This window comes from Populus euphratica, unplaced genomic scaffold, assembly GCF_000495115.2.
Source record: "Populus euphratica unplaced genomic scaffold, PopEup_1.0 scaffold63.1, whole genome shotgun sequence".
Classification (NCBI taxonomy): Eukaryota; Viridiplantae; Streptophyta; class Magnoliopsida; order Malpighiales; family Salicaceae; genus Populus; species Populus euphratica.
The window spans coordinates 74,050-98,677 of record NW_011499942.1 but is presented as its reverse complement, the minus strand read 5'-3'; the positions used below and the strand labels follow the sequence as shown (position 1 = coordinate 98,677).

Below are 24,628 nucleotides of genomic sequence, written 5' to 3'. Positions count from 1 at the left end.
TTTATTAATTAGTCTATATGCTACTTAATGATGAATTAATAAGTTATTAATTCGTGCTTGTGATCCTGGTTCAGTGAGTGAGGAAAGAAAAAAAATTTCTACATTCGGATTTGATTTTTTATATATATATTTGTTACTTTCACAATGTTTTATTTTTTTATTAAATTTATAGGATATTTAATAATTTCAAAAATTAATTATAAAGCACGCTCAAACACCTTAAATTATTAAAAAAAAATAAAAAAAATAATTCATCACTTCATACATTAATCTAAGTTTTTTTTTTTTTCAAACATTAAGCTTGATGCATCTACCGTACATTGTGATTGTACGAATATCATCTGGTTATAAAAACTATTAATTATTATTATTATTAACTTTCACAATGTTTTATTTTTTTATTAAATTTATAGGATATTTAATAATTTCAAAAATTAATTATAAAGCACGCTCAAACACCTTAAATTATTAAAAAAAAATAAAAAAAATAATTCATCACTTCATACATTAATCTAAGTTTTTTTTTTTTTCAAACATTAAGCTTGATGCATCTACCGTACATTGTGATCGTACGAATATCATCTGGTTATAAAAACTATTAATTATTATTATTATTATATGCATCTCTTTACCCAGGACAAGTTCATGAACGTAATTGGTCTTGTCAAGTATAAGTCGTGGATTTATGTATGTTTACAACAGACAAAAATTAAAAAAATAAAAAAAATAATTCATCACTTCATACATTAATCTAAGTTTTTTTTTTTTTCAAACATTAAGCTTGATGCATCTACCGTACATTGTGATTGTACGAATATCATCTGGTTATAAAAATTATTAATTATTATTATTGTTATTGTTATTATATGCATCTCTTTACCTAGGACAGGTTCATGAACGTAATTGGTCTTGTTGAGTATAAGTCGTGGAGTTATGTATGTTTACAACAGACAAAAATTACATTTAAAACATACTTGACTAATATATTTTATGTATAATTGGTCAAATAAAAACACCTGTAAAATAAATCATAAAGTGTCATGGATGATAAAACCAAGCACATACCTATGTGATGGAGATGGTACTAATGGGAATAAAATAACATAAAGATTTTGCATCAACACTTGAACAATAAACACATTTAACAATTGCATGTTATTAAAAAAATAAAAATAAAGTATCACAATGTGATGGATATTATATATTTTTTGAATTATTTGCAAGAAAACAAGATAATTTCACGAGAATAATGAGTGAGTAATTAAAAAAAAATAAAAATTATCAATAAATATAAAATTACAAGTTTACATTGTTGCACAAATACATGATCAAAACAACAATCATATTAAATAGTTTTCCCATTTAAATCAAAATAACAATCATATTAAATATTTTTTCGATGTAAATTGAGATCACTACATTAGAGTTCATTGATGCATGAAAAAGCTCTCCAATAAGTTAAAATAAAATTAATTTTAAAAGGAAACAAATACCTTTGAAGTTATCATCATCATCGTACATGCGTGTATGAGTTTTGGTGCATAAAAAAGTTACTGATCCAAGTATCAAGCGGCACATGATTGTTTTTTTTCGAAATATATTATCTTATAAACTTAGAAAATTACTAATTCACCATACCTAACTAAGATTACCAATCCATGATAAGGTTGTAAATTCTCTTTCGTGTTTTGTTTTTTAATTTAAATAAAATATTTCAGTCTTGGAGTGTTTTGACGTGTCATTTCAAAGTCATATTATATATATATATATTCAACAAACATAATTAAAATTCAAGATAAATTAATTATGAATACAAACACAATGCTAAATAAATATAATTTTAAAATTTAAAATATTTTTTAAATAATCAAGGTTAAATAAATATTTAATTTAAGTAATTCAACTTAAACATAATATTAAAATATTATAAAAGTAAAATGTTTCAACATAAATATTTCAAATATAAAGTTAGTTTAATGCTATCAAGGTTAATGAAATTTAAAACATCTCTTATTTTACTCAAATTCTTACAAAGTATAAACATAAAATAAAAACAACATGAATATAAACCATGTATATTAGTGATAAATCTAATTTTAAAAATTAATATTGTAAATGAAAATAATAATAATAATTTTTAATAATATTATTGTTATTGAAAATAATAATAAAAAATAGCTTTTTATATTTAAGTGGTTTACTTAATGAAATTGAACAAAGTTCAATTTGATTCAATGTTTTTTCAAGAGTGAAACAAAACACGTGGAATGAAATCAAAACGTTCCAGCTGGAATTTAGCTGAAAAATCTAGAATGAATTAAGATTTAAAATAAAATAAAAATTATTTTATTTTGTTTTATTTTTTGAATTGATATGAAATATTTTGATAATTTTAAATAAAATGAAACGGAATTTACAAACTTGATTTATTGAGGCTATATTTTATATTAATTGACTATTTCGTAAAGTTATATCGCATGCTTCCAAGTTGGGCCCATTGATTCTCTTTTTTCCTGAAAATCTTCAACTCGTGAGATCAAATTAAACTCTGTCAACTTGCTGTGTGGACGGAAAACCCGGACCTGCTATGCATGTTGATACTCTGGAAAGCAAAGGCAAGGAAAATGACGGTCTGGGTATGGGCCAAGACACGCATTCATGTTCATGCTATTTAGCACCACACGCGCCGAACTGACATTAAAATTTCCCCAGGGTATCTTCGAGTATCAATTAATGGTTTAACTTTTTTTAAGTGAAAAAAAATTAATTAAAAGTTTAGTGTGGCTGCTGGGATTCGAGCCCAGGGCTCCACGGCCACAACGTGGAATTCTTACCACTAAACTACAGCCACTCAATTACTCAAGGTGCGATTTACTTATTTATTAAATACTAATTAAATGAGATCCTTTTACCTTGGAGTCACTCAAATGACTGCCCTACAAATGCTAACTGCATTTGTATTTAATATGTCCAAATTCTCTTGCACGTTCCCTGAAAAAGACCAGTATTTTCTACGTATCCAGTACAGTACATTCTATGATTTGTTTCAACATGGATGACCGTCTAGGATACCAATACAGTGGAAGAACTATACTTGGTCCTCGCTGGGAAAAAAAACTAAACTAGATTTCAGAAGCTAGAAGGGGGGGCAAGTCACAACAACGTACGATCTCTTAATTAGTTAGCTACGTGACCTGCATCCCGTCACGGGCCGGGTCAAGAAAATAAAGTTAAACTGTCATAAATATTTAAAAAAAAATAAAAAAGAAGTCAGATAATATAAATAAACAATGACATTACGCGTGCGTTCTATAGATTAAAAAAAATAAAAATTTAATAGATAAAATTTAATAGATAAACATATTCTTAAAAGAAAACCTATTTTATCCTAATTTGAAAAAGAACAAGATTATCAGTTCATTATTACAATCCAACTAATTCTATTTCTAGTACTGCAATATTTTTTCCAGGCCCTATATGTATTTTTTTTCAAACCAGAGTCAACTTGGTTGTTTATTTTTGTATTTTAAAATTATTTTTTTTTTAAATTATTTTTTTATTGATTTAAAATTAATATATTTTCAGTATTTTTAAATTATTTTGATATACCATGTTAAAAATAATTTTAAAAAAATAAAAAATATTTTAAAATAAAAAATTATTTAAAAAATAATTATAATTACGTAAATAAATAAATTACCTAGAAATGGATCAGAGTCCGTAATTAGTTTTTTAAAAAACAATGTTAATTGCTATTACTTTTATTGGGACTTGGCCCCCGTTTGTTAAGAAAGTTTTATTGGGACTTGGCCCCCGTTTGTTAAGAAAGTTATATGTCGGTAATAAATTGAGTTATCAACGGCTAAAAGCAAGCAAGCAATTCCACGTATAGCTGCGCGCCGCCCGTAAGGTACTGAAACTTGGTGGTGGTTTGGTTTATTTTAATTTAAAGCAAAACCTAACTTTAAGGTATTTGCTAAATTAAATCCAACGATGTTTATCAAGTACATTAAATAAGTGTTATTTTATACAGCAAAATACCTACAAATACTTATAATAAATCTTAAATAAAAAAGAAATATATGATTGAGTACAAACATTAAATAACTATTAATAAGTGTCAAGTGATATTTGTTAGTAAAATATTTAATTTTATTACTTGGTAAATCTTTCCTGAAGTCAACACACGTGCCTTTTCTCGGATATTTTATAGTTGATTGGCACCAGTTTTATTTTTTCTCGGATGGAGGGCAAAAAAAGAAACTTCTACACTCTACAAAGAAACTTCAAGTGAATTCTGTGAACTGTGAAGCGGCGTTCTATAAAATTTAGAAGGTGAGTGATAACATGATTGGGATTGTTTTTAATTTAGAAATATACTGTAATATTTATTTTTTTAATTTATTATTGATAACAGCACTTTAAAAAAATCAAAAAACACTAAAATAATTATTTTTAAGCAAGAAAAAATTCAAATCTTGATGAAAAACAAGTTTAATCTCAATGTCAATACCCCCTTAATATATGTTTGGGAATACAATTGAAATTGTATTTTTCATGGATTTACATTTTTTTAAATTATTTTCTTATGTTTTTTAATTATATTAATATTAAAAATATTTTATTTAAAATAAAAATATCTTAAAAAATAATCACTACCACGTAAAAAAAAAAAAACCCCTTGGTTGCCTAGCAAATAGAGTTGCAAAATTAGAAGGGTGAATATGATTTTTTATATAATGTCAATAATTTTTTTTATTTCATCCAAGAAGATATTGTTTTAATTTTTTTAATAAAATAATAACAAAAATAATATTTATACGGGTTAACTTCAAATCCAATACCCTGAGCTCTCAGTCAAACTGGTCACGAGACTAATCCAACAAGTACATGAAATACTTGGATTTTGAACATGTAGAGCTTTGAATTTTCAATGTAATGTTACTAGTTTACTCGCTACAATCTAGTTGTTACACTGTTCGCAAGGGCATCGAGAGAACCTCAGCTCCGAGGCAAAATCACTGTACATTGACCTTGATTGTCTGTGAAATATAATAGTAGAATTATGTTTTTGCCTTAAAAAAACACTCAAGATTGTTTGCAGAACTGTATTTTTAGTAAGTTTATTTGTCATTTTATATTTTTCTGGGTATCTCAGTCTTTTCATGATTTTTTATATAATGAAATTATTTAGTTGTCATTCAAAATAAAAAATAAACATGATTTAGGGAATTTTTTGAAATTTTTTTCTTGCATGCATAACATGACTACTCTATTAACCTTGCAATTAAAAAAATCGCGGGCTTTCCTTTAGGAGCGTATATTTGTTTTAATGTTTTTTTTTATTTTTTCTCTTATGTAAATAATTGCTAGGTGATCTATGACTGATTTGGTAAATTAGTTAATAAAAAAATAAAAGAGAAAAAGAAAAATCTACAGGCTAACATGCTAGCGAATGAGTCACTTAGCTATTCTTGGATGGTGCCTATAATAACTCATGACAGGTAAAAATCAGTTTTTTTTAGTGTTTTTCGATTCACAATAATAAAAATAATAAGAATATATTTCACAGTGTTATAGCTGTTGTTTTTAAAATAATTTTTTATATTAAAATATATGGTATTGATATTTTTTATTTTTTAAAAATTATTTTTAATACCAGCATATTAAAACGATTCAAAATATATAAATTATGTTAAATTTTAGCAAAATAATAAATTTTTTAAAAATACAGGTTAAACTGTATTTCTAAACAATTATTTAGTAATTGCCTCTCAATACAATACTCGTGACTTGATTCCTTATGGCTCGAGAATAGGTGACCTTTTTTCTTTTTTTCCTTGTTTTTCATGCCCGGTCCATATTCTTTTTATTTTATATTTATTTTATTTGAATTAGTTTAGTGAATTAATATTTTTTTATTTCATTTTTTATTTCATTTTAGATTTTGTTCTATTTTTTATTACTATTTTTTATGTGGTTTTTCAAATTAATCTAGATTTTACAATTTAATTCTTTTTCATTATACTTGTTTTTATTTTCTTTATTGTTATTTTTTAACCCTAATAAGTTTTTAAAATTAATCTTTTTTAATTACATCTTTCAGCTTTAAAATAAATTTATTGATCGGCTTCAAATTTATAATTTAATGAGCTATAAATTTAAAAAATTTATTTATGTTCACGGAGCTGCTTGAGTTTACTTATTGTTTGTTTTATTTATTTTTAAGCTTATGTTTTTCAGCGTCGTCGCCTGGTATTTAATTTAATTGTTTTTTGTATAATTTGTTTTATTATTTTTAAAAATAACTTGAGTTATTTCAGATCTTTTATGATTTTTTTTTATTAAATTTATCTTTTTATAAAATAAATTAAAGGAATTGCCCAATGTTTATTTTTAAAATTACAAACCTTGTCATTTCCATCAATTTTAATACCTTTTCAAGGCTATGAAAAAATATTTAATTTGCAAACATAGCGTGACGTGTTACATATTTTTTTGCAAACATAGCGCGACATGTTAAATATTTTTTTAAGTCTATACTTGTTCTAGCTCTATCTTTCAATATTTTATTTATTTGATGACCAATCTCTCATTTTTTTTCTTTTCTATATGATTTTTCTCTAATTTAAAAAATGACATGGGTTATCTTAAGTTTTTATTTTTTTATTATTTATTGTTATTTTTAATTATATCAATAAAATTAATGACTTATTAAAATTTCTTCTTTAAAAATATTGATTGATTGGTACTAGTTGAACCAATGTATCACTGTATCAATTTTTTTTTTTAAATATCATCTAATACATTACAATTTCTACACTATTAAAATTCTTCACCCATTATAAAGTTTTAGCTGTTTAGTTTTTTATAAGATTATAAAAAAATAATTCAATTTGCAAAGCAGCATGGGTGGAAAACAGTAATGAACCGACTATACTGAGATTCCAGTGTAAGAACAAAAATGTATTAACAGAGACTGCACGTTATTTTAAAAGAAGTGATTTCCACCATCATTACATTGTAACTGTATAATCATAATCGCTAATTCTTTACCCCGCATCTCCGTATCCGCTATAAATAAAAGAGCGTTTAAATTGTAGTTTTTACATCCAATCTAGTTTAAGATTTGGATTTTAAGTTTTAATCCAGTTATTAGAGTTATTTTTTAAAATATTATTTTAATTAAAAAATAAAAATTAATGAATTATAATTAAGTTTTTGATTGAGTATTGTTATATTACATTAATGTTTTTATTTTTTTAATCCAGTTTAATTTTAGTTCTGAATTAACTAGACTTCAGGTTGATTTACTAGATTTTAAAACCATAATTCATATCGTGATTTTTGATAAAATAATTAATTAAATTGTTACGATATAATAACTAAATATACTTGATACTCCATGACTTAAAATTATTTTAATCAATTATCTGTAAAAAAAAATGGGAGACACACCGTGCGAGAGATAACAACGCCACGTCCTGTCTTATCATTTTTCAAATTAAAAGACAATTTCCCACGTTGGCAAGAAGATTATACCGCTCCTTCAGAGATTTAGTTAAAATAATAATTTAATTAAAAATTTTAATTGGTGTTTAAAATTATGAAATAATTATTTTTATAATATATTTTTATTTAAAAATATATTATAATAATATATTTTTTAAAAAATTATTTTTGAAATCAGTATATTAAAAAAAATTAAAAATTAAAAATTAAAAATTTCATTAACATTAACAGCAAAAATAAACAAAATCTATATTTGGAGATTTCCACTGCCATATAAAGCATTTTAAATCTTAAAACCAGCCTATCTTGCCATTCTTCGTAACTCGAAGGCTAAACTCGTCAAAACACCAGTTCCAGCGCGTGCATTGCACTCCAATGTCGCCCGTAAATACGTGCCTACAATCAAGGGCATTGCCTTAAATAAGTGAAAGTGAACATTGCGGGGGGCCAAAGTGAGAAAAACTGAAAAGCAAAAGCTTTGATTGACGAGAAAAAAAAGGAGTTGAGAATAAAGCTTGTGAATATATAACTCAAAGAGGGGAACACACTAATCAATCAATAATTAATTAATTTAATCAGAAACTAAACCTTACTAAAAAAATAATACAGAAACAAGACTATATTTTAAATGCTAATGGATTTATTTGGTAAGAAATTATCAATTATTTTAAAATATTTTATTATATAAATATAAAATCTATCGTGTTTATCTATCACAAAAATAAAAATTTATCAATAATATTATTTATAAATTTGACCTTTAATAGACTTAATCACAAGTGTAACAAATGATTAATTTTTTATATTACCACTTGATTTTTATTTTCATGATTGGAAATAAAATAATAATTATATGAAATCTAACTTCAATAAAGCTCAACCACATATGTACTAAATAGTTTCTTATACTATTGCTTTCTCATTACTTTTATGACTAAAAATAAATTATAGTTGAGGTGTGTAATATGTTTTTAATAATAACATGTAAAACGTAATTTAACCTTAAGTTTAGGGATTAAAAAGGGTTTTTCTTTTAACCCTTTCATTATTAGAGTTAAAATGTAAAAGCACTTATTTCTTTGAACGCAAGAAATTGAGGGTTTGCTCAAAATCTATGGGAGAGAATTTATTTACTGCTGTTTATGATTTTGAAAAACAACTGGCTAAAAAAATACCACACAAGAAATTTTTTTTTTGATAAACAAAAATTTACTCCCGAAATATTTATTTTAATAGCGGACGCGAGAGAAGAATGAATTAGGGTTTAATAGCGCCGTTGAGATACGGGTGCCACTCTCCCTCCTCTCTCTCTTTCTCTCTCTCAAGGCTCTCTTTGTCCCTTATCGTTACACACAAAAAAGGGAAAAAAACTTCCTCTTCTCCTCCCTCCCTTTCTTCCACAGATTTTCTTTCTGCAACCAAATAGCAGCAGAAAGGTTGTTCTAATCCAAAATCTCCATGGAATCATTGCACTCTACTATCGCTTTCGATCCAAAACCCTAACTCTCACCAACTGCCAATCAAATTTCAACCCTCTCCTCTCAGGTGCGTTTAATCTTTTTTTTAAATATATATTTTTTTAAATTTCTCCATTTTTAATCGAATTATTAGTTGGTAGCACAATGGATTTGGAGCTTTTTTAGACTTGCACATAATTCTAATAATAACATCATAATAGTCACAATAGTAAAAAATATCTATTTTTTTAGGCTAATCTAGGTGCCGTGGATTCTACTCGGCTGTTTCGTGAAGCTGCAAGTGCAGCAGCTTTTTTGATATTTTTTCGAAGGAATTGCGTTTGGTGCGGCGCAGGTGGAAAAGAATTGGCGGCGCATGTGATATAGGTGGATTAGACTAGGGTTAGGGTTTTTGTTTTGTTAGTTTCGATGCCGCCAGAGCCATTGCCGTGGGATCGGAAGGACTTCTTTAAGGAGAGGAAGCACGAGAGGTCAGAGTCGACGTCTTCTTCTTTTGGTGGCGGGTCTACGCCGCGATGGAGGGAATTTCCTTTTACTTCCGCGAATAATTATGGATCCCCTCGCGATTTCAATCGTTGGGGTCCCCACGACTTTCGCAGGCCTCCTGGTGAGTTTTCTTTGTTTCTTTTACAGGCTGTTTGAAACATCAGGGTTTGACAAGAATTGATTTCATTTCATCTATTTTAAAATTAATTATTTTTGGAATCAAATAATTGATTGCAGAATTGATTTCCATACGTGCGGTTTGAAATCGCACCTATAGGTGCTATTCAATGATAATTCATTATCACCGTTGCAAAGCTCACCAAAACCTAGCTGTTTCAAAGCCCTTATCCTGCAATTTTTTCAACCATCAACGAAGACTTTTTTTCTCCCAATGAATATCACCAGCTAAACACCATATTTCAACCATAAAGTGGAACAGCCTCTCATCATGGTAATAGCAAAACTCAATTACACTGATCGACCTCCTTGTATGCATCAAAGGGCACCCACAATTGAAGGGAGCAAAAAAAGATAGAAAAGGAAGTGATTAAGAGATAAGATGAGACAGGGTAAAGGAAATTGAGAAGAAGAAAACACAGAGAGAAAGGATGGGCAGAGTTCATGAATAAAGAGAAACCATTGTTCTTGTCCCTCCTCTTTTTTGATAATAAGAAACTATTGTCCTTATCCACCCACATGTAGAAGAAGGAACTAAGAGACCAGTTTAGAACTGAAATCTCTAGTCCAAGAAACCAACGGTTGTTTATCTTAGACTCTAAGGGTAATATGGTTAAATTCAAATCTTATTTATTTATTGTTTAATTTAAACAATGAAAAAAGATCTATAGAATTCAATTGCCATCAATATCCTTCCATTCAGAGCATTTGAAAATCATTTTTCTCAGTTTTACCATCAGAAATGAATTCAATTTCATCGTGGAATTGGTTCCTGACAGGTGTTATTTTCTCAAATTTTGTTCTTTTTAATTGGATGCTGCTGTCTGCTGTTTACTTTTTAGAAGAGATTTAACTTAGTTTTTCTTTGGAATTTGAGGCAATAGGCTATTGCTTTGATTTTAGGTACTTTTCCTTTTCTAGTAAGTAAATTCGTAGGTGTTGAGGTGATTGCCTTTGCAGTGTTCTAATTTTTCTTTTTGTATTTTGTTGTTTCTTATTTTAGTTTTGACTGAACAAAATCTGACTTGGAGGGTTTTTTGGTTATTAGAATTTGTTTTGTTTGTCTTTTCATTATTGGTTTGCTAGATCAGAACTTTTTTGCTTCGGGGTACTTGTTTTCTTTTCAAAGTTCATTTATTCTTTTTTTTTTTTTGGTGAAAATATATACTTTGCTTGTGTTAATTATGTGCCTTTTCCCTTCAAATGTCATGTGAAGGTCACGGGAAGCAGGGTGGTTGGCACATGCTTGCTGAAGAATCCGGTCATGTGTTTTCACCATATAGGCTGAGTGACAAGATGCTGGAAGATGAGAATTGCCAGCTGTTTTCGCGTGGAGATGGAAGATATGGCCGGAACAATAGGGAAAATAGGGGTCATGCCAGCCAGAGAGATTGGAGAGGTGGTCATTCATGGGAAATGATCAATGGGTCTCCGAATATGCCTGGGAGGCAGCATGATGTGAATAATGATCAGAGGTCAGTTGATGAAATGCTAATGTATCGTCCCTCTCATCCTGCTCATTCTGACTTTGTTAACTCATGGGATCAGCATCAATTGAAAGACCAAGACGATAATAATAAGATGGGAGGTGTCGTTGGTTTGGGCACAGGCCAAAGAGGTGATAGAGAGATCCCACTTGATTGGAAGCCTCTTAAATGGACACGCTCTGGAAGCTTGTCTTCCCGAGGGTCTGGTTTCAGTCATTCAAGTAGCTCTAAGAGCCTTGGGGGTGCAGATTCAAACGAAGGAAAGACTGAGTGGCAGCCAAAGAATGCCACTCCAGTTCAATCTCCATCAGTGGATGTTGCAGCCTGCGTTACTTCTGTAGCACTATCTGAAGAGATTTCTTCTAGGAAAAAGGCGCGCCTTGGATGGGGTGAGGGGCTGGCAAAGTATGAGAAGAAGAAAGTTGAAGGCCCAGATGCAAGTGAGAACAAAGATGGAGCTGCCATTTCCGCTAGTAACATGGAGTCCATTCATTTTCAAACTTCAAACATGGCTGACAAGAGCCCCAGAGTTATGGGCTTTTCAGATTGTGCATCTCCTGCAACGCCTTCCTCTGTTGCTTGTAGTTCCTCACCAGGTACTTTTTTGTTTCTTTGTAATATTTCTGTTAAGCTATTGTGTTTGGTTATTTCTTCTAAGTTGTCGATATGATGTGGAAGTCTGGCACGTTCACATGGCTCTTAAACTTAAGTGATATGCTGGTGTTTTTCATTTAATTGTCTCTGTTATTGCTGCTATTATTTGGTTGATTAGTTGACGCCTAGTACCGGGAGTGTCACCAATCATGTATGCGATTAGAATAGTGAATTGCTATGTCGCAAGGACTCATTACTCATATTGAGGAAAATTTGTGGCATCCTCCTCTTGTTGTTCCTGCCTGATGACCTAAACTACTCTCATAATCATATTTTGGTGTAAGAAAATTGCATTGCCAATTTCTTCTAGAGGAGTTTTAGATGACCTTTCTAGATCTTCTTCCATCAATACGAAGTTTGAGTTTACTCCAAAATACTATTCTTCTCTTTAAGAACAATGTTTCATACTGCCATGCTAGGCACTGTCTATTTTCATGAAGTTATTATATCTTATTTTCTCTCTCTCTTTTTTTTTCCGTTAAGGATTTTAATTTTTGCCAATATTACAGGTTTAGAGGAGAAAACTTTTCTAAAGTCAACAAATGCTGATAACGTTGCTATTAACTTATGTGGTTCACCTAGTGTTGGTTCTCAAAGTCATATTGAGGGATTATCTTTTAATTTAGAGAAGATGGATGTTAGTTCTATAGCTAATCTGGGATCTTCCCTTGCTGAGTTGCTTCAGTCTGATGATCCAAGTTCTATGGACTCTGGTTTTGTGAGGTCTATTGCAATGAATAAGGTACTTGTATGGAAAGGTGACATTTCAAAGGCATTGGAATTGACGGAATCTGAAATTGATTCTCTTGAAAATGAACTTAAGTCCATGAAATTTGAATATGGCAGCAGGTGTCCCTGGCCTGCAGCATCCAGTCCTCTGTTTGTGAGTGATGTAAAACCTTGTAGTGTACATGGGGGGTCTTCTAACAGTGTCCCTCGACCTTCTCCCTTGCAAGTTGCATCACGTGGGGATGGAATTGTGGAGAAGGTTTCTCTTTGCAATGGTGGGCTGGAAGTTCATGGTGATGTTAAGGATGATGATATTGATAGTCCTGGAACTGCTACATCTAAGCTTGTTGAACCGGTTTGCTTGTTGAGGAAAGATTCATCGACCGTTGCTTTGGAAAATGATTTTGATGTTATTCAGTCTGCAAGGATGGACTTGAAAGGCCCAGTTCCCTGTGCTGATGATGAAAAGACTGGTGTATTTGCTTGCAAAGATGTAATTTCTTCTGGTGATGTGATTTCAGAAACAAACGGAGAAGATAATTTATGTAGTTTAATACTGGCTTCTAATAAAGAATCTGCTAGTGGAGCATCTGAAGTATTCAATAAGTTATTTCCTAGTGATCAGTGTAAGTTTGATTTTTCATGTGTTACCAATGGATCCTCTTGGCAGAGTGGTGACTTAGTTGTGGAAAAAATTGCTAAAAAGAAACGGCTATTAAGATTTAAGGAGACAGCTGTAACCCTTAAGTTTAAAGCTTTTCAGCATCTGTGGAAGGAAGAAATGCGACTGCCTTCTATAAGGAAGTATCCTGCAAAGTCTCAGAAGAAATGGGAACCAAGCTTGCGGACAACTCATAGTGGGTATCAAAAGCATCGTTCTTCTATTCGTGCTCGATTCTCTTCTCCTTGTAAGGCTACTAATTTTGTTTGACTCTTTCTTTATAAGTTGCTGTAGTTTTACTGATTAAACTTGTTATCATGTTAGTAAATTGGATAAAGAAGGTGCCTTATTCTTTGATTATTTGGAACCACCATAGGTTGCTGTGCAAGTCTGGCACCATTCTGGCTAGAAAATGTTAAGCTAACAGATCTGCAAGGGGACCTTTAATTTTCCATATGATGAAGTGATAATAAAGCACATGGCTACCAGCTTATAATATTGTTTTGTTTCTGTACCACAATGAATCTTTACAAACATGCTATTGTTCCTTGTGTCCGTTGTTAGGGGGTTGGAAATCCATCATTTGAGAACTCTCCCGTTTTGTACCACAAAGTCAGATGCCCTCTAAGAGGTTTGTTGGCTAGAAACGATGTGTTTAGTTGTGAGTTTACTCGCGGTACTCCATCTCAAGTGGATCTGGATATTGGACTCCCTGATTTTTTATATAAATTAGTTACATGTTAGAACACATAGAACTGGAGTATTGCCGTCATTGGATTATGAATGAAAACAAAACTTAAGTACTTGCCCTATGCATGAAACAGGAGTTATTTATAATGAAATTAAGTTTGAGAACGGATATTTTTGCATGATATTCTTCCTGGCACCAGTTCTACTGTGGAGGATTTGTGATTCTTTCTTGACTGGTAATTGTTGTTGTGGAGAGCTTTGGCATGTACTGAGTGATCAAATGTCTGCTTGAGAAGATTTGGATCACAAGTGCTCTGTGAACATTTCATTGGTGGTGGTCTAGAGTTCTCTTGAACTGTATGGATTGTGCCTAGGTGAAATTGGATCTCTTATGACCTTGGCACCTGATGATCAAACAAATAGCAATTGTCTGGATACTGCGAGAATCACATGCAAGTATTTGTATATTTGGGCAACTTCATCCATGGGGCACTATGTAGCTCCAATCTTATAAACTGGATAGGATTTTATAGATTTTGATGTCTAATTGTTGGACTGTGTTGTAACTCAGGTTTTTATGTCAATGGACTATGTGTAATTCAGGTTTTTATGGCATACATGTATATCACCTTTACATTTTATGTCAAAATGGTTACTGCTCCATTGTTCTTCTTATCAGAAAGGGGGGTCAACTAAATTTTTCTTCGCCCTGGTAGCATATGAATTATGAAGTGTGGGTTTAGGTTATTTTTGGTCAGGGGAGATAATAGTCATTCTTCTCTTGCTATAAAAAGTTTGGTCACAGTGATCTAAGCCAAATTTGGGGCGTTACATCTGTTCTGTTTTTAGGATATGGTTATAGTAATTATTATGGCGCAGATGTGGGCAAATAGGATCATTTGATTCCTGTCTCCCTTCCTCCACTTTTGTTATATATGTTGTGAAAATGTAATTTGCCAGAGTTGACTAACTCTGTATTTTGGAGAAAAATCCTCCACCCCAATGTCCTCTATCGGTCTATAAGCCAAACCAAAGTTAATTTTGGAACTGTGAGGATTTTACTTGCTTGCTTAGTGTATTGTGAGTTCAAAATATGATAAAAATGATTCTTAATGGTAGTCTTAAATTTTAAGATTTATGTTGAATTCTCTTGAATTATAATTTTTGTTTGAATATTGCAGCTGGAAATTTGAGCCTGGTCCCTCCAACAGAGATCCTCAACTTCACAAGCAAGCTGCTTTCAGATTCTCAGGTCAAGCCATACAGGAATGCTTTGAAAATGCCAGCTCTAATTCTGGACAAGAAAGAGAAGATGGGATCGCGGTTTATCTCTAGTAATGGATTGGTTGAAGATCCTTACGCTGTTGAGAAGGAAAGAGCTATGATCAATCCTTGGACTTCTGATGAGAAAGAAATTTTCATGCATAAGCTAGCGACTTTTGGGAAGGATTTCCGAAAAATTGCTTCCTTTCTTGATCACAAGTCAACTGCAGACTGCGTTGAATTCTACTACAAAAATCATAAAGCTGATTGTTTTGAAAAAACCAAGAAGAGTAAGCAAACTAAATCTTCTACTAACTACTTGATGGCATCAAGTACGAAATGGAATCGTGAATTGAACGCTGCTTCGCTTGATATTTTGGGTGTGGCTTCATGGATTGCAGCTGATGCTGACCATGCTATGAACAGTCAGCAGTTGTGCTCTGGTAGAATCTTTTCCAGAGGCTATCATAATTCTAAAATAACAGAAGGTGATGATGGTATTTTAGAAAGATCAAGCAGTTTTGATGTTCTTGGGAATGAAAGAGAGACTGTTGCTGCTGATGTTTTGGGTTCATTGTCCTCAGAGGCCATGGGTTCTTGTATTACTACTTCTGTTGATCTCATGGAGGGCTATCGAGAACAGAAGTGCCAAAAGGTGGATTCTGTTGCAAAAGCACCTTTGATATCTGATGTTATGGAGAATTTTGATGAAGAAACCTGCTCAGATGAGAGTTGTGGGGAGATGGATCCTACTGATTGGACAGATGAGGAAAAGTCCATCTTTATACAAGCTGTGTCATCTTATGGCAAGGATTTTGAAATGATCTCCCAAGTTGTCAGGACAAGAACTAGAGACCAATGCAAGGTGTTTTTTAGCAAGGCCCGGAAGTGTCTTGGACTGGATTTGATGCATCCTGGACCCAGAAAGTCCAGGACATCACTTAGCGATAATGCAAATGGAGGTGGGAGTGACACTGAAGATGCTTGTGCCATGGAGACTGGATCAGCTATCTGTAGTGATAAGTTGGACTCTAAGATTGATGAGGATTTGCCATCGACCATCATGAATACAGAGCATGATGAATCTGATGCAGAGGAGATGATAGGATTGGATGAGGACCTGAATGGAACTGAAGGCAATAATGCATGTGGGATGTTAGATAAGAATGATTCCAGGGTTGTAGATGAAATGGTTTCTGATCCATCTGAGGCAGGGCAGAGTGCTGATCAAGCTTTTGATGTTGACAGCAAATTCACGAATACTGTTAATCGGACAGAGCCTGTACAGGACCAGAAAATGTTGATTGCATCAGCTAATGCAGAATCTGAAAGAGATCAAGTAGCTGACAATGGTGTTTCTGTTGTCAAATCACTGTCTGTTGTAGGTGCAGTTGATGTCAGCACATCCAATACAAATACTGCTGTTGAGTTGAAAGGTGTAGTTGAGGTCTCTGTTAATGGATTGCAAAATGGTTTTACAGAGCAAGAACTTTTTCTACCTGAAAATAGTTTGGGTAGTCCAAGTGGCTTGATGCAAGATTCAACCAGCAATGCCTCACGCCATCCTGTACATATGGATTCCTGTTCAGAATTCAGCTGCAGTTTAGAAAATATGCATCAAGTCTCTGTCCAGTTAGAATCTGTGGAAAAGCCACCTGTCATCTCATTGCCACAGGAAAATAATCTTGCTTTAACAAATTCCATCTTACAAGATTCTGCTGTCATCCAATTTGAGAAAAGGCACAAACAGGATACACTTCAGGAGAGCAGTAGAGATAAGCAGGGTAAAATTTCTGTTAGTGGAGATGATTACTTCCAGCATCTGTCGGATCATCCTTTGTTGAACCATAATGAATCCTCCCAGATCCCCCAGGGTTATTCACTGCAAATTCCTACAAAGAAAGAGATGAATGGGGTTATTTCTGGTAGACTTCTTTCTGGAGCTCAAAGCCTTCCAAACTCAGAAAAGAATGTCACCAGTCAGTCTGAAGCTCAGGAGTGCTATCTTCAAAAGTGTAGCAGTTTGAAAGCTCAGCATTCAGTGCCTGAGCTTCCATTCATATCCCAACGTCGTGGACGTGGAAGTGATCATCTGAGAAATCATTCACGGAGGTCATCAGATGCGGAAAAGCCATGTAGGAATGGTGATGTTAAGCTGTTTGGTAAAATACTCAGCAACCCCTTGCAAAAGCAGAATTCTAGTGCTCGCGAGAATGGTGAAAAAGAGTCCCAGCATCTTAAACCAACAAGCAAGTCTGCAACTTTTAAATTTACTGGACATCGCCCTACAGAGGGTAACATGGCTCTCCCGAAGTGTGATCCTAATAATCAGCCTGGCCTGGAGAATGTTCCCATGAGAAGCTATGGTTTCTGGGACGGGAACAGAATACAGACTGGGTTTCCATCTATGCCTGATTCTGCTACTTTACTGGTCAAGTATCCTGCTGCATTTAGCAATTACCATGTGTCATCATCCAAAATGCCCCAGCAGACATTGCAAGCTGCTGTCAAGAGTAACGAGTGTAATCTGAATGGCATTTCTGTTTTTCCTTCTAGGGAAATAACTGGGAGCAATGGAGTGGTGGATTATCAAATGTACAGAAGCCATGACAGCACTGGAGTGCCGTCATTTACTGTAGACATGAAGCAGCGGGAGGTTATATTAGCTGAGATGCAAAGACTGAATGGGCAGCAAACGAAGGGGATGGCAGGGGTGAATGTTGTTGGAAGAGGGGGGATTCTTGTTGGGGGAGCTTGCACAGGTGTTTCAGATCCTGTGGCAGCCATTAAACGGCACTATGCCAAAGCTGATCAATATGGTGGGCAAAGTGGAATTGTCTTCAGAGAAGAAGAATCTTGGAGAGGCAAGGGGGACATAGGCAGGTAGTAGGAGTGTTTAGAGGGCATCTTTAGGACGTCCTTAGTGGCAAATTCTTCCTTTGCCGCGCTTTGTATCATAGTTCTTGTATTTTTCAATGGAATGTTAGGGCATTAGACGGTTTCTCAGTCCCATCTTTATGGTAAAGTTATTTTAGGTGTCTGTATGATTGCAGCTATTTGTTGTATTTGATGGAAAGTGCAAAAATAATTTGTTGTTGAGTAGGGCGACATCGGAAGCCACCCTCTGCTTTCAAAAACCTAATCTTGGAGACAAGTGACCTTTTCATTCACATCAACAGATTCTGCAAATTTATTTCGTTTCCTTTTATAATCAGGAACGCTCAACTAATGGGTTTTGTGACTTGAAAGGTCAAGTATCGTGTTTAAAAAAAAAGAAAAAAGAGTTGAATACGTTAAAATTTTATTGCTGAATGGATAGCACTGATGGGTCTCACTCTGCCCTATAGAAACTGCAAATATTTCACGCCTGTGTTCAACCTTCGCTCAAACCGCGGTAGGAAAGAGGTGGCGGCATTCATCACTTCTTTGGTTTCTGCCTTTGCGCGTAAGATGGATGGGATTGGTGCTGTGACTTTTAGTAACTGAAGAAAGAGAACATGAAGCCTTTTGCATCTTAAAAATTGCAGCAGAGTATCACCAAGAATTGCTTAAAGAATAGCTGAGCAAAATTTATAACAGATCATAAAGCTATGTGTAGCGCAAGATCACCAAAAGTAAAAAACACAAAACATCTCCTTCTCTTGTTTTTTAGTGTATCTCATAAAAATTATCTTGCAGTGATCTCTTGTCCATCTTAACATCTCCTGGAAATCTTGCGTTGGTGTCTTTTATTATATCTGACTGTGAAAGCCCACTATCCTAAGAGGGGAAAGGAGTATGAAAGCTTCTACTCTGGGATGCAATGAATTGTTAATGATTCAGCAAAATGCTTTCGTTTCTGTTTCTTTCTTTCTTTCTATCTATGCAACCCTTTTAACCCTGTTTGATATATGTTACAATTGGGGTCTGGTTAGATCTAGTAACTATCATATATATAGCTTTGTAGTAGGGCTTGGCTCCTACATTTTTTATCCTTGATCAAGGAATTCATTTAATTCATAAGTTCTTTTAACTTCAGTACATATCGGATTAGCAATTAATGAACCATAATAAACACTCTGTAGCGATAAACAGCTTTCATTCCCATATCAATTGCCTTCTGAATGTTGACAAGCGTGTAGACTTCAATACACAGTAAAAAAAAATATCAGCAGTTAACACTAAGGTCTACCCCACAAATGATGCCCTATGAAAGAAAGGTGAAGGCAAATCTGGCGTGGGCGTCCTGATTCAATCTCAGCCTTTTAAGACATATTAACAAGTACTGGAAAGTTCAGAAAAAGTTAAATGATGTTCCACTACCTTCCCTCCATTTGTTCAGATGTTGAATCAGAGAAAGCTACTGTATATGTGCGCTAAGACATTCAAAATGTACAGAGTGAAGCGTGCAGAATACCTGGACCAATGTGTGGTTTCCTTGTGCATCTCTCTCAAGGACTCCAACTTCGCTCAAAGATGATTATCCTGGTTTGAACATTAGTGAAACATAAACATGATCAGAAATACATTCAAAATAGAAAAGGAGGATCTTGACAGCAAATAGTGGAATAACAAACATTCAAAGGCGAGGACACTTTAAGAGACTTGAAAACACAACTAAAAAATTTCTATATAGTATTGAATTTATGCAGTAACTATAAGTACTTGAGAGGAGGAAAAAACAGAAATTTTATTTAGAGAAGGGAAATATTTAATGAACCTGAGGGTGAAGCAACATACAGCCCTTTGGCCACTCCAGATAACGCATTGTTCCAATTGGCTGTTTGATGATAATCTATGACGCAAATGAGATTCTTATTATGAAAAGTTATATACAAGGAATGGCCTGATTGAGAAAAAACAACCACTGGATACAGATGGTTCTTCAAGTTGTCAGCATTATAAAAACAAAATAATCATTGCCAACCAAAGAAGAAATCACTGCATACCCAGAAGAGTACAAATGCCACAAACAGAAAAGGAAGCAAGAGGCAGTGATTGAGCCAAGGTGTTACCTATCCTGATTCAGTATCCCATTCACTAGTGCCTGGTATATCTTTGAAATCTTCCACTTTTTTCTCTGCTCCATGTTGGTATTGCTATACATGAGGGAATCGAAAACGTTTTATCAGCAAAATATATTCTGGTTTACAACCATGACATTGGCTGTCACACTATTATGTCAAGAACCGTTTCTTCAGTTAAAGCAGAACAGAAGAAAATCATGCCAGGTCTACGCTTGTCAGCATTTCTTATTTTCATATCAATGCAATGTACTAGTGTAAAGTAGTCCTCATAAGCAAAGCTTCCTCCTGACTGACTAATGAAATTGGAAAAAGAGTGCAATTATCACGTGCACATTTCCAAAATTAGCCAGATGTAAGCAGAGAAAATAAGAGTTATGATCATTCATTTATTCAGCACCAGTAGCTAACTGATGCAGGTGATGAACAGGATGTGATCCTTGGCTTGCCAGGGAAGAGATGTCCTTGCTTGCCCTCCACTAGAGTTGCATTAAAACTTGAAGACCGGACAGCTTGTTCAAAGCAATCTGATCATCACCTTCACATGAAACTTGAAGCAAGGCGCATCAGGCTCTCTCCACGGAGCCTATGATAGGCCAATTCCGAACGATCCCTAAAAAATCATGATCCCTTTCTACACAAAATATACATGAAATTCTTTTATTTGATTTTTAACAGAAATCTACCCAAGGGTTGTATAGGGCTCTTTAACAACTTCACCATCAATTCTTATCTGTAACCAAAAACAAAAACCCATTTCAAAGAACTACTCAACAGTACAGTACAAAATAGAGTGAAAAACTCACCATTTTCTCAAGACTATGAGTAAAGTGGTGATGGTGCTTCCCATTTTTGATGCATGGTCAGTATGGCTTTCACCCCTTTAGTTAATGTGGTGGTTATGTTTTTTGGAGTAGTTTTAGTTTTACCACTGTCAAAAGTGTTTTAACATCCATGAATTTCAAAATTCTTAATAGCCTATTGACCAACTTCCTCGTAATTTTTTTTGACAGGTGGACATGTAAGTAGTGTCAAGGGAGTTATGAATATATATATATTTTTTAGCAATGGAGTTTAGACTTAAGGGGTTTGATTTTTTGAGGAAAAAAGTAATTATCTTGCAATTGATCAGGATTTGAAGACTTGACAAAAGCATTAGTGTCAAAACGAGCACCCCACAAACCCTGCACAATGGAATGTTGAACACAAACGGGGACCAGGTCATTCGTTCGTCAAGAACTAACTGTAGCTCAAAGTACAAAAATCCAATATAAACTAGTGTTCTGGGTTCAAGCAAATTAGTTGACCTGCTCCCATGGACGATTGCCACTAAGAAAAGAGAGGGCCATTTGGATATCTCAGCAAGATTTTGTTGAAAATTCCATAGATGGCTTATGAAGATTGGGAAAAAGTGACAAGCAATAAAACGTGGATCTCCCAGATGTTAAATGATAGGTCGAGCATGGAAAAATTAGTTATCGCAATTTTGAATGATTTATTCATAAGAATGCATTGCTGTCTTAGTCGGTCACTTTTTTAAGTTTTAATACGCACAGATAAATTCCTATTTGTTGGAAAGATGACAAGATCTCAAGGAGCAAGCATTCCAAGATATTTTTCAGGACAGATAATAGCCTGAATAATAAATAAATAAATCACTCATGATTTATTATCTTTTATTTCTTCAATTGCCGTTATCAGGTCTTTACAGGAAAGGAAAACAGCGACAATCATGGAAAAACAAGGAGCAGGCAACCACCCCTTGTTGGACACAAATTACAATAATGTAAAAGCACAAAGATGGGGCACAAAGATGGGGAAAACAATTAAGTGCCAAGATGGAAGAATTAGCAGAACACATCTGCTGCTGAAGAGGAATTCCCTGCCATCTGAAGGGAAACGGGATATTCCACTAGTGTGCCGCAATGTCCACTCTTAACGGCAACAACTTGCAACTGACTGGAGCTACTGGCAGGTGTTTCGGCAAGAGGCATTCTCTTGGCAGCTACTTGCTTCAGCCGGTACCGCTCTGCCCTAGATCCAATAACCTGTCCTAAAATAGATGCTCCAATGGTAAGTGCCATGGCTGACTTTGGCATCAATATGGATTTCCTAAGCATGGCTATGAATGGAACTGCAGCATGGACAGCAGCAAACCATGATGGCGAAAATTTTTTGGTGTGTTCCCTCCATATTCCTAAAGGAACATTTGCTGCCATACCCAACATCCCAATCACAAGTATTTTTGCAGGCAAGGGTTGTGGCCGGAGATTCTTTGCAAAGGAAGTTCGTGATATAGCTGCTCTGGCTGCAATCACTGCAGGTGGGCACTTGAGGTTCATGCCTGGAGGGGGTTTCAGAACCTTAGCTACAAGTGGCAAGACACTGCTAACTGCCCGATAAGATTTCGCAATAGGGCAGTTTCCAGTTTGCAGCCACTCATTGCTCAATGCCTCATGATTAGATTGTCCTCCCTGAAACATCATCATAAAAATTTGTCAGAGGGGGAGAGCTGAGACAAAATTTGAAGTTCCAAATTTGTTTTTCATCATATATGCAACAGTCTAGAAATCAACATCTATTTACCTGTGAAGACGACCCTTTCTTGGATGAATTGGAGTTTTTCTTCTGATTATTCCAATTCTTAGAAAACGCATCAAAACTGAAGGGTCCCCCAGCTCCAAAGGATGAGAGACTGATGGTGGCTGCCTTTGCAGCTAAAGGATTGAATTTGGGTACAGTGAGTTGGGGTTCTACTTTCTCAGCATGTGATAAAGATCTTTCAGAAAGTGGGACTACTCCATCATGTCCATGGAATAGCCTAAAAGCCATGTCAAAATTGGGACCATCTTCAAAAATTGGACCCTTACCCATGCGCACCTAGTAAAAAGATTGATCAAAATTTTAGTCTCATGTTCCATTCCAATTAACCAATTTCAAAGGTGCAATGGACAAAACATTGGATTAAGTAACAGGTGAGATGCAAGCCCAGGTTCAGAATCTATTGGTTTCATACTAGGCCAGGCAAGCTCCGAGCAACAATACAGTTTGCCGGGTCTCAGGAAATGCACAAGGTATAATAAATGAGGCAACAACTGAACCAGTACCTAATTGAGATGAAGAAGCTTATATTTAAGCAAAGCTGAGCAAAAATAGAAAACTTACAGGCATTGGGAAAGGCATGGACGAGGAAAGGGAAAAACTAGTGGGCTCATTAATGTTTCTCAGGAAGGGACACCTATGGATGTCTAGCTGAGAAGGTGCGGGATCCTCACTTAGACCTCTGAAGAAAAAGTCCATCTTTATCGGAAATCAAGGTTACCTGCACAAAAAGAGGAAAGAGCATAAAGATAAATGCCTTCATCATCTTATGAACATGAAATGATAAACTGCCAAACATGAAATCAAACTCTCAAAACAACGTTAAGAATAAAAATTGACCGCAACTATGAATCATAACAACCACCGATCAAGATTGTAAAACCAATCTCAGAAACTGAAGAAACACACAAGATTTTGATTGCAAAGCGTGTGATCATATGCCCAGTAAACACAAACAATTCATCAAATCAGAAGTTCTAGCTATCAAAATCTAAACTTTAACAAAGAGACAAGCATCATTAACACACAGGTACAATTTCAATTATATACCAACAATTATAAAAACTGAACATAACTCTTCAAAAAAGAATACAACTAAATAAAACCAGACATCATCTAATATCTCAACTGATCACTACACAAAGCTTTTTATTACAAGAGCTACAGAGTTTAAGATATATCGAATTGTCTTTACCCGGAAAAAAATGAAACCCATTTGACTTCCAGAAAACCCATTAATTTTTTTTTTCTTTAAACCTCTAAATTATCGAACTTTAGCAAACCATTAACCCTCTGGAATCAACAAATCTCAATTATAATGAAATAAAGCAAAACACCAAACAATGCCAGAAAAAACGTCAGAAACAAGGATCTAAAAAACCGAAAGAAAGCAAGAAACTTTAAGATGCCATACCTCTTGCGCTGATGTTATAATTAAAACCCAGAAATCAAAATAGAAAAAAGTGAGTAAAAAAGGGTTTGTTTGAGGGATTGAAGAGACAAAGAAAGGAATCGAAGTTAGGTACCAAAGGAGAAAGGGAGAGAATTGTTCAAGAGAAGAAAGAGAGGGTGTAAACGACGACGTGCTATGCACACGCCTTGGATGTTTTTGTGTTGTAAATGTCAACGCTGGAGTCACAAGGTTTTGTGTTGTTTGGTTTGGTCAGAGCTGGTGGATGGAGACTTTATTCTTAATTTAAATAAGGGTTGGGATTCTTCGTTGTTTCCTTTTCACATTAGGATTCGGAATTGTGGATTTGTTTACCTAATTTTCTCTTTAAAAAAACGAGAGAAAAAATATTCCTTACAGATAATATATTACTTCTTCATACCAAAAAAAGGAACAGGCTTTTCCATCTGTGAATACTAAATTTGGGTTTTCCATTG

General features: G+C 33.8%; 2 protein-coding genes, 1 long non-coding RNA gene and 1 other non-coding gene across 8 annotated transcripts; 1 reads left to right on the top strand and 3 right to left on the bottom strand.

Annotated features, from left to right (window-relative positions):
• Nucleotides 1-2,779: 2,779 nt before the first annotated feature.
• TRNAH-GUG (transfer RNA histidine(anticodon GUG)) lies at nucleotides 2,780-2,851 on the bottom strand. The gene has a single exon. It is a non-coding gene; the product is annotated as a tRNA-His (tRNA).
• Nucleotides 2,852-8,781: 5,930 nt separating this feature from the next.
• On the top strand, nucleotides 8,782-18,274 carry LOC105137076 (uncharacterized). 5 transcript variants are annotated; one of them, XM_011042657.1, is made up of 6 exons: nucleotides 8,782-9,057; nucleotides 9,222-9,597; nucleotides 10,870-11,736; nucleotides 12,304-13,431; nucleotides 15,056-17,718; nucleotides 17,761-18,274. In XM_011042657.1, exons 2-6 carry the CDS (start codon nucleotides 9,399-9,401, stop codon nucleotides 18,022-18,024), a joined length of 5,121 nt encoding a protein of 1,706 aa, XP_011040959.1. In that variant the 5' UTR covers nucleotides 8,782-9,057; nucleotides 9,222-9,398; the 3' UTR covers nucleotides 18,025-18,274. The 5 variants fall into 5 exon arrangements, with proteins under 5 accessions (XP_011040959.1, XP_011040958.1, XP_011040957.1 ...); XM_011042656.1 differs by having other exon boundaries at nucleotides 9,325-9,597; nucleotides 15,056-18,274; XM_011042655.1 differs by having other exon boundaries at nucleotides 15,056-18,274.
• A 1,025-nt stretch (nucleotides 18,275-19,299) lies between these two features.
• On the bottom strand, nucleotides 19,300-19,888 carry LOC105137075 (uncharacterized). Its single transcript, XR_844476.1, has 3 exons — nucleotides 19,837-19,888; nucleotides 19,534-19,601; nucleotides 19,300-19,378 (listed from the first exon to the last, which is right to left on the bottom strand). It is a non-coding gene; the product is annotated as an uncharacterized LOC105137075 (long non-coding RNA).
• Nucleotides 19,889-21,773: 1,885 nt separating this feature from the next.
• Nucleotides 21,774-24,411, bottom strand: LOC105137074 (uncharacterized). Its single transcript, XM_011042654.1, has 4 exons — nucleotides 24,156-24,411; nucleotides 23,306-23,462; nucleotides 22,727-23,020; nucleotides 21,774-22,614 (listed from the first exon to the last, which is right to left on the bottom strand). Exons 2-4 carry the CDS (start codon nucleotides 23,438-23,440, stop codon nucleotides 21,988-21,990), a joined length of 1,056 nt encoding a protein of 351 aa, XP_011040956.1. The 5' UTR covers nucleotides 23,441-23,462; nucleotides 24,156-24,411; the 3' UTR covers nucleotides 21,774-21,987.
• Between the last annotated feature and the right edge of the window lie 217 nt (nucleotides 24,412-24,628).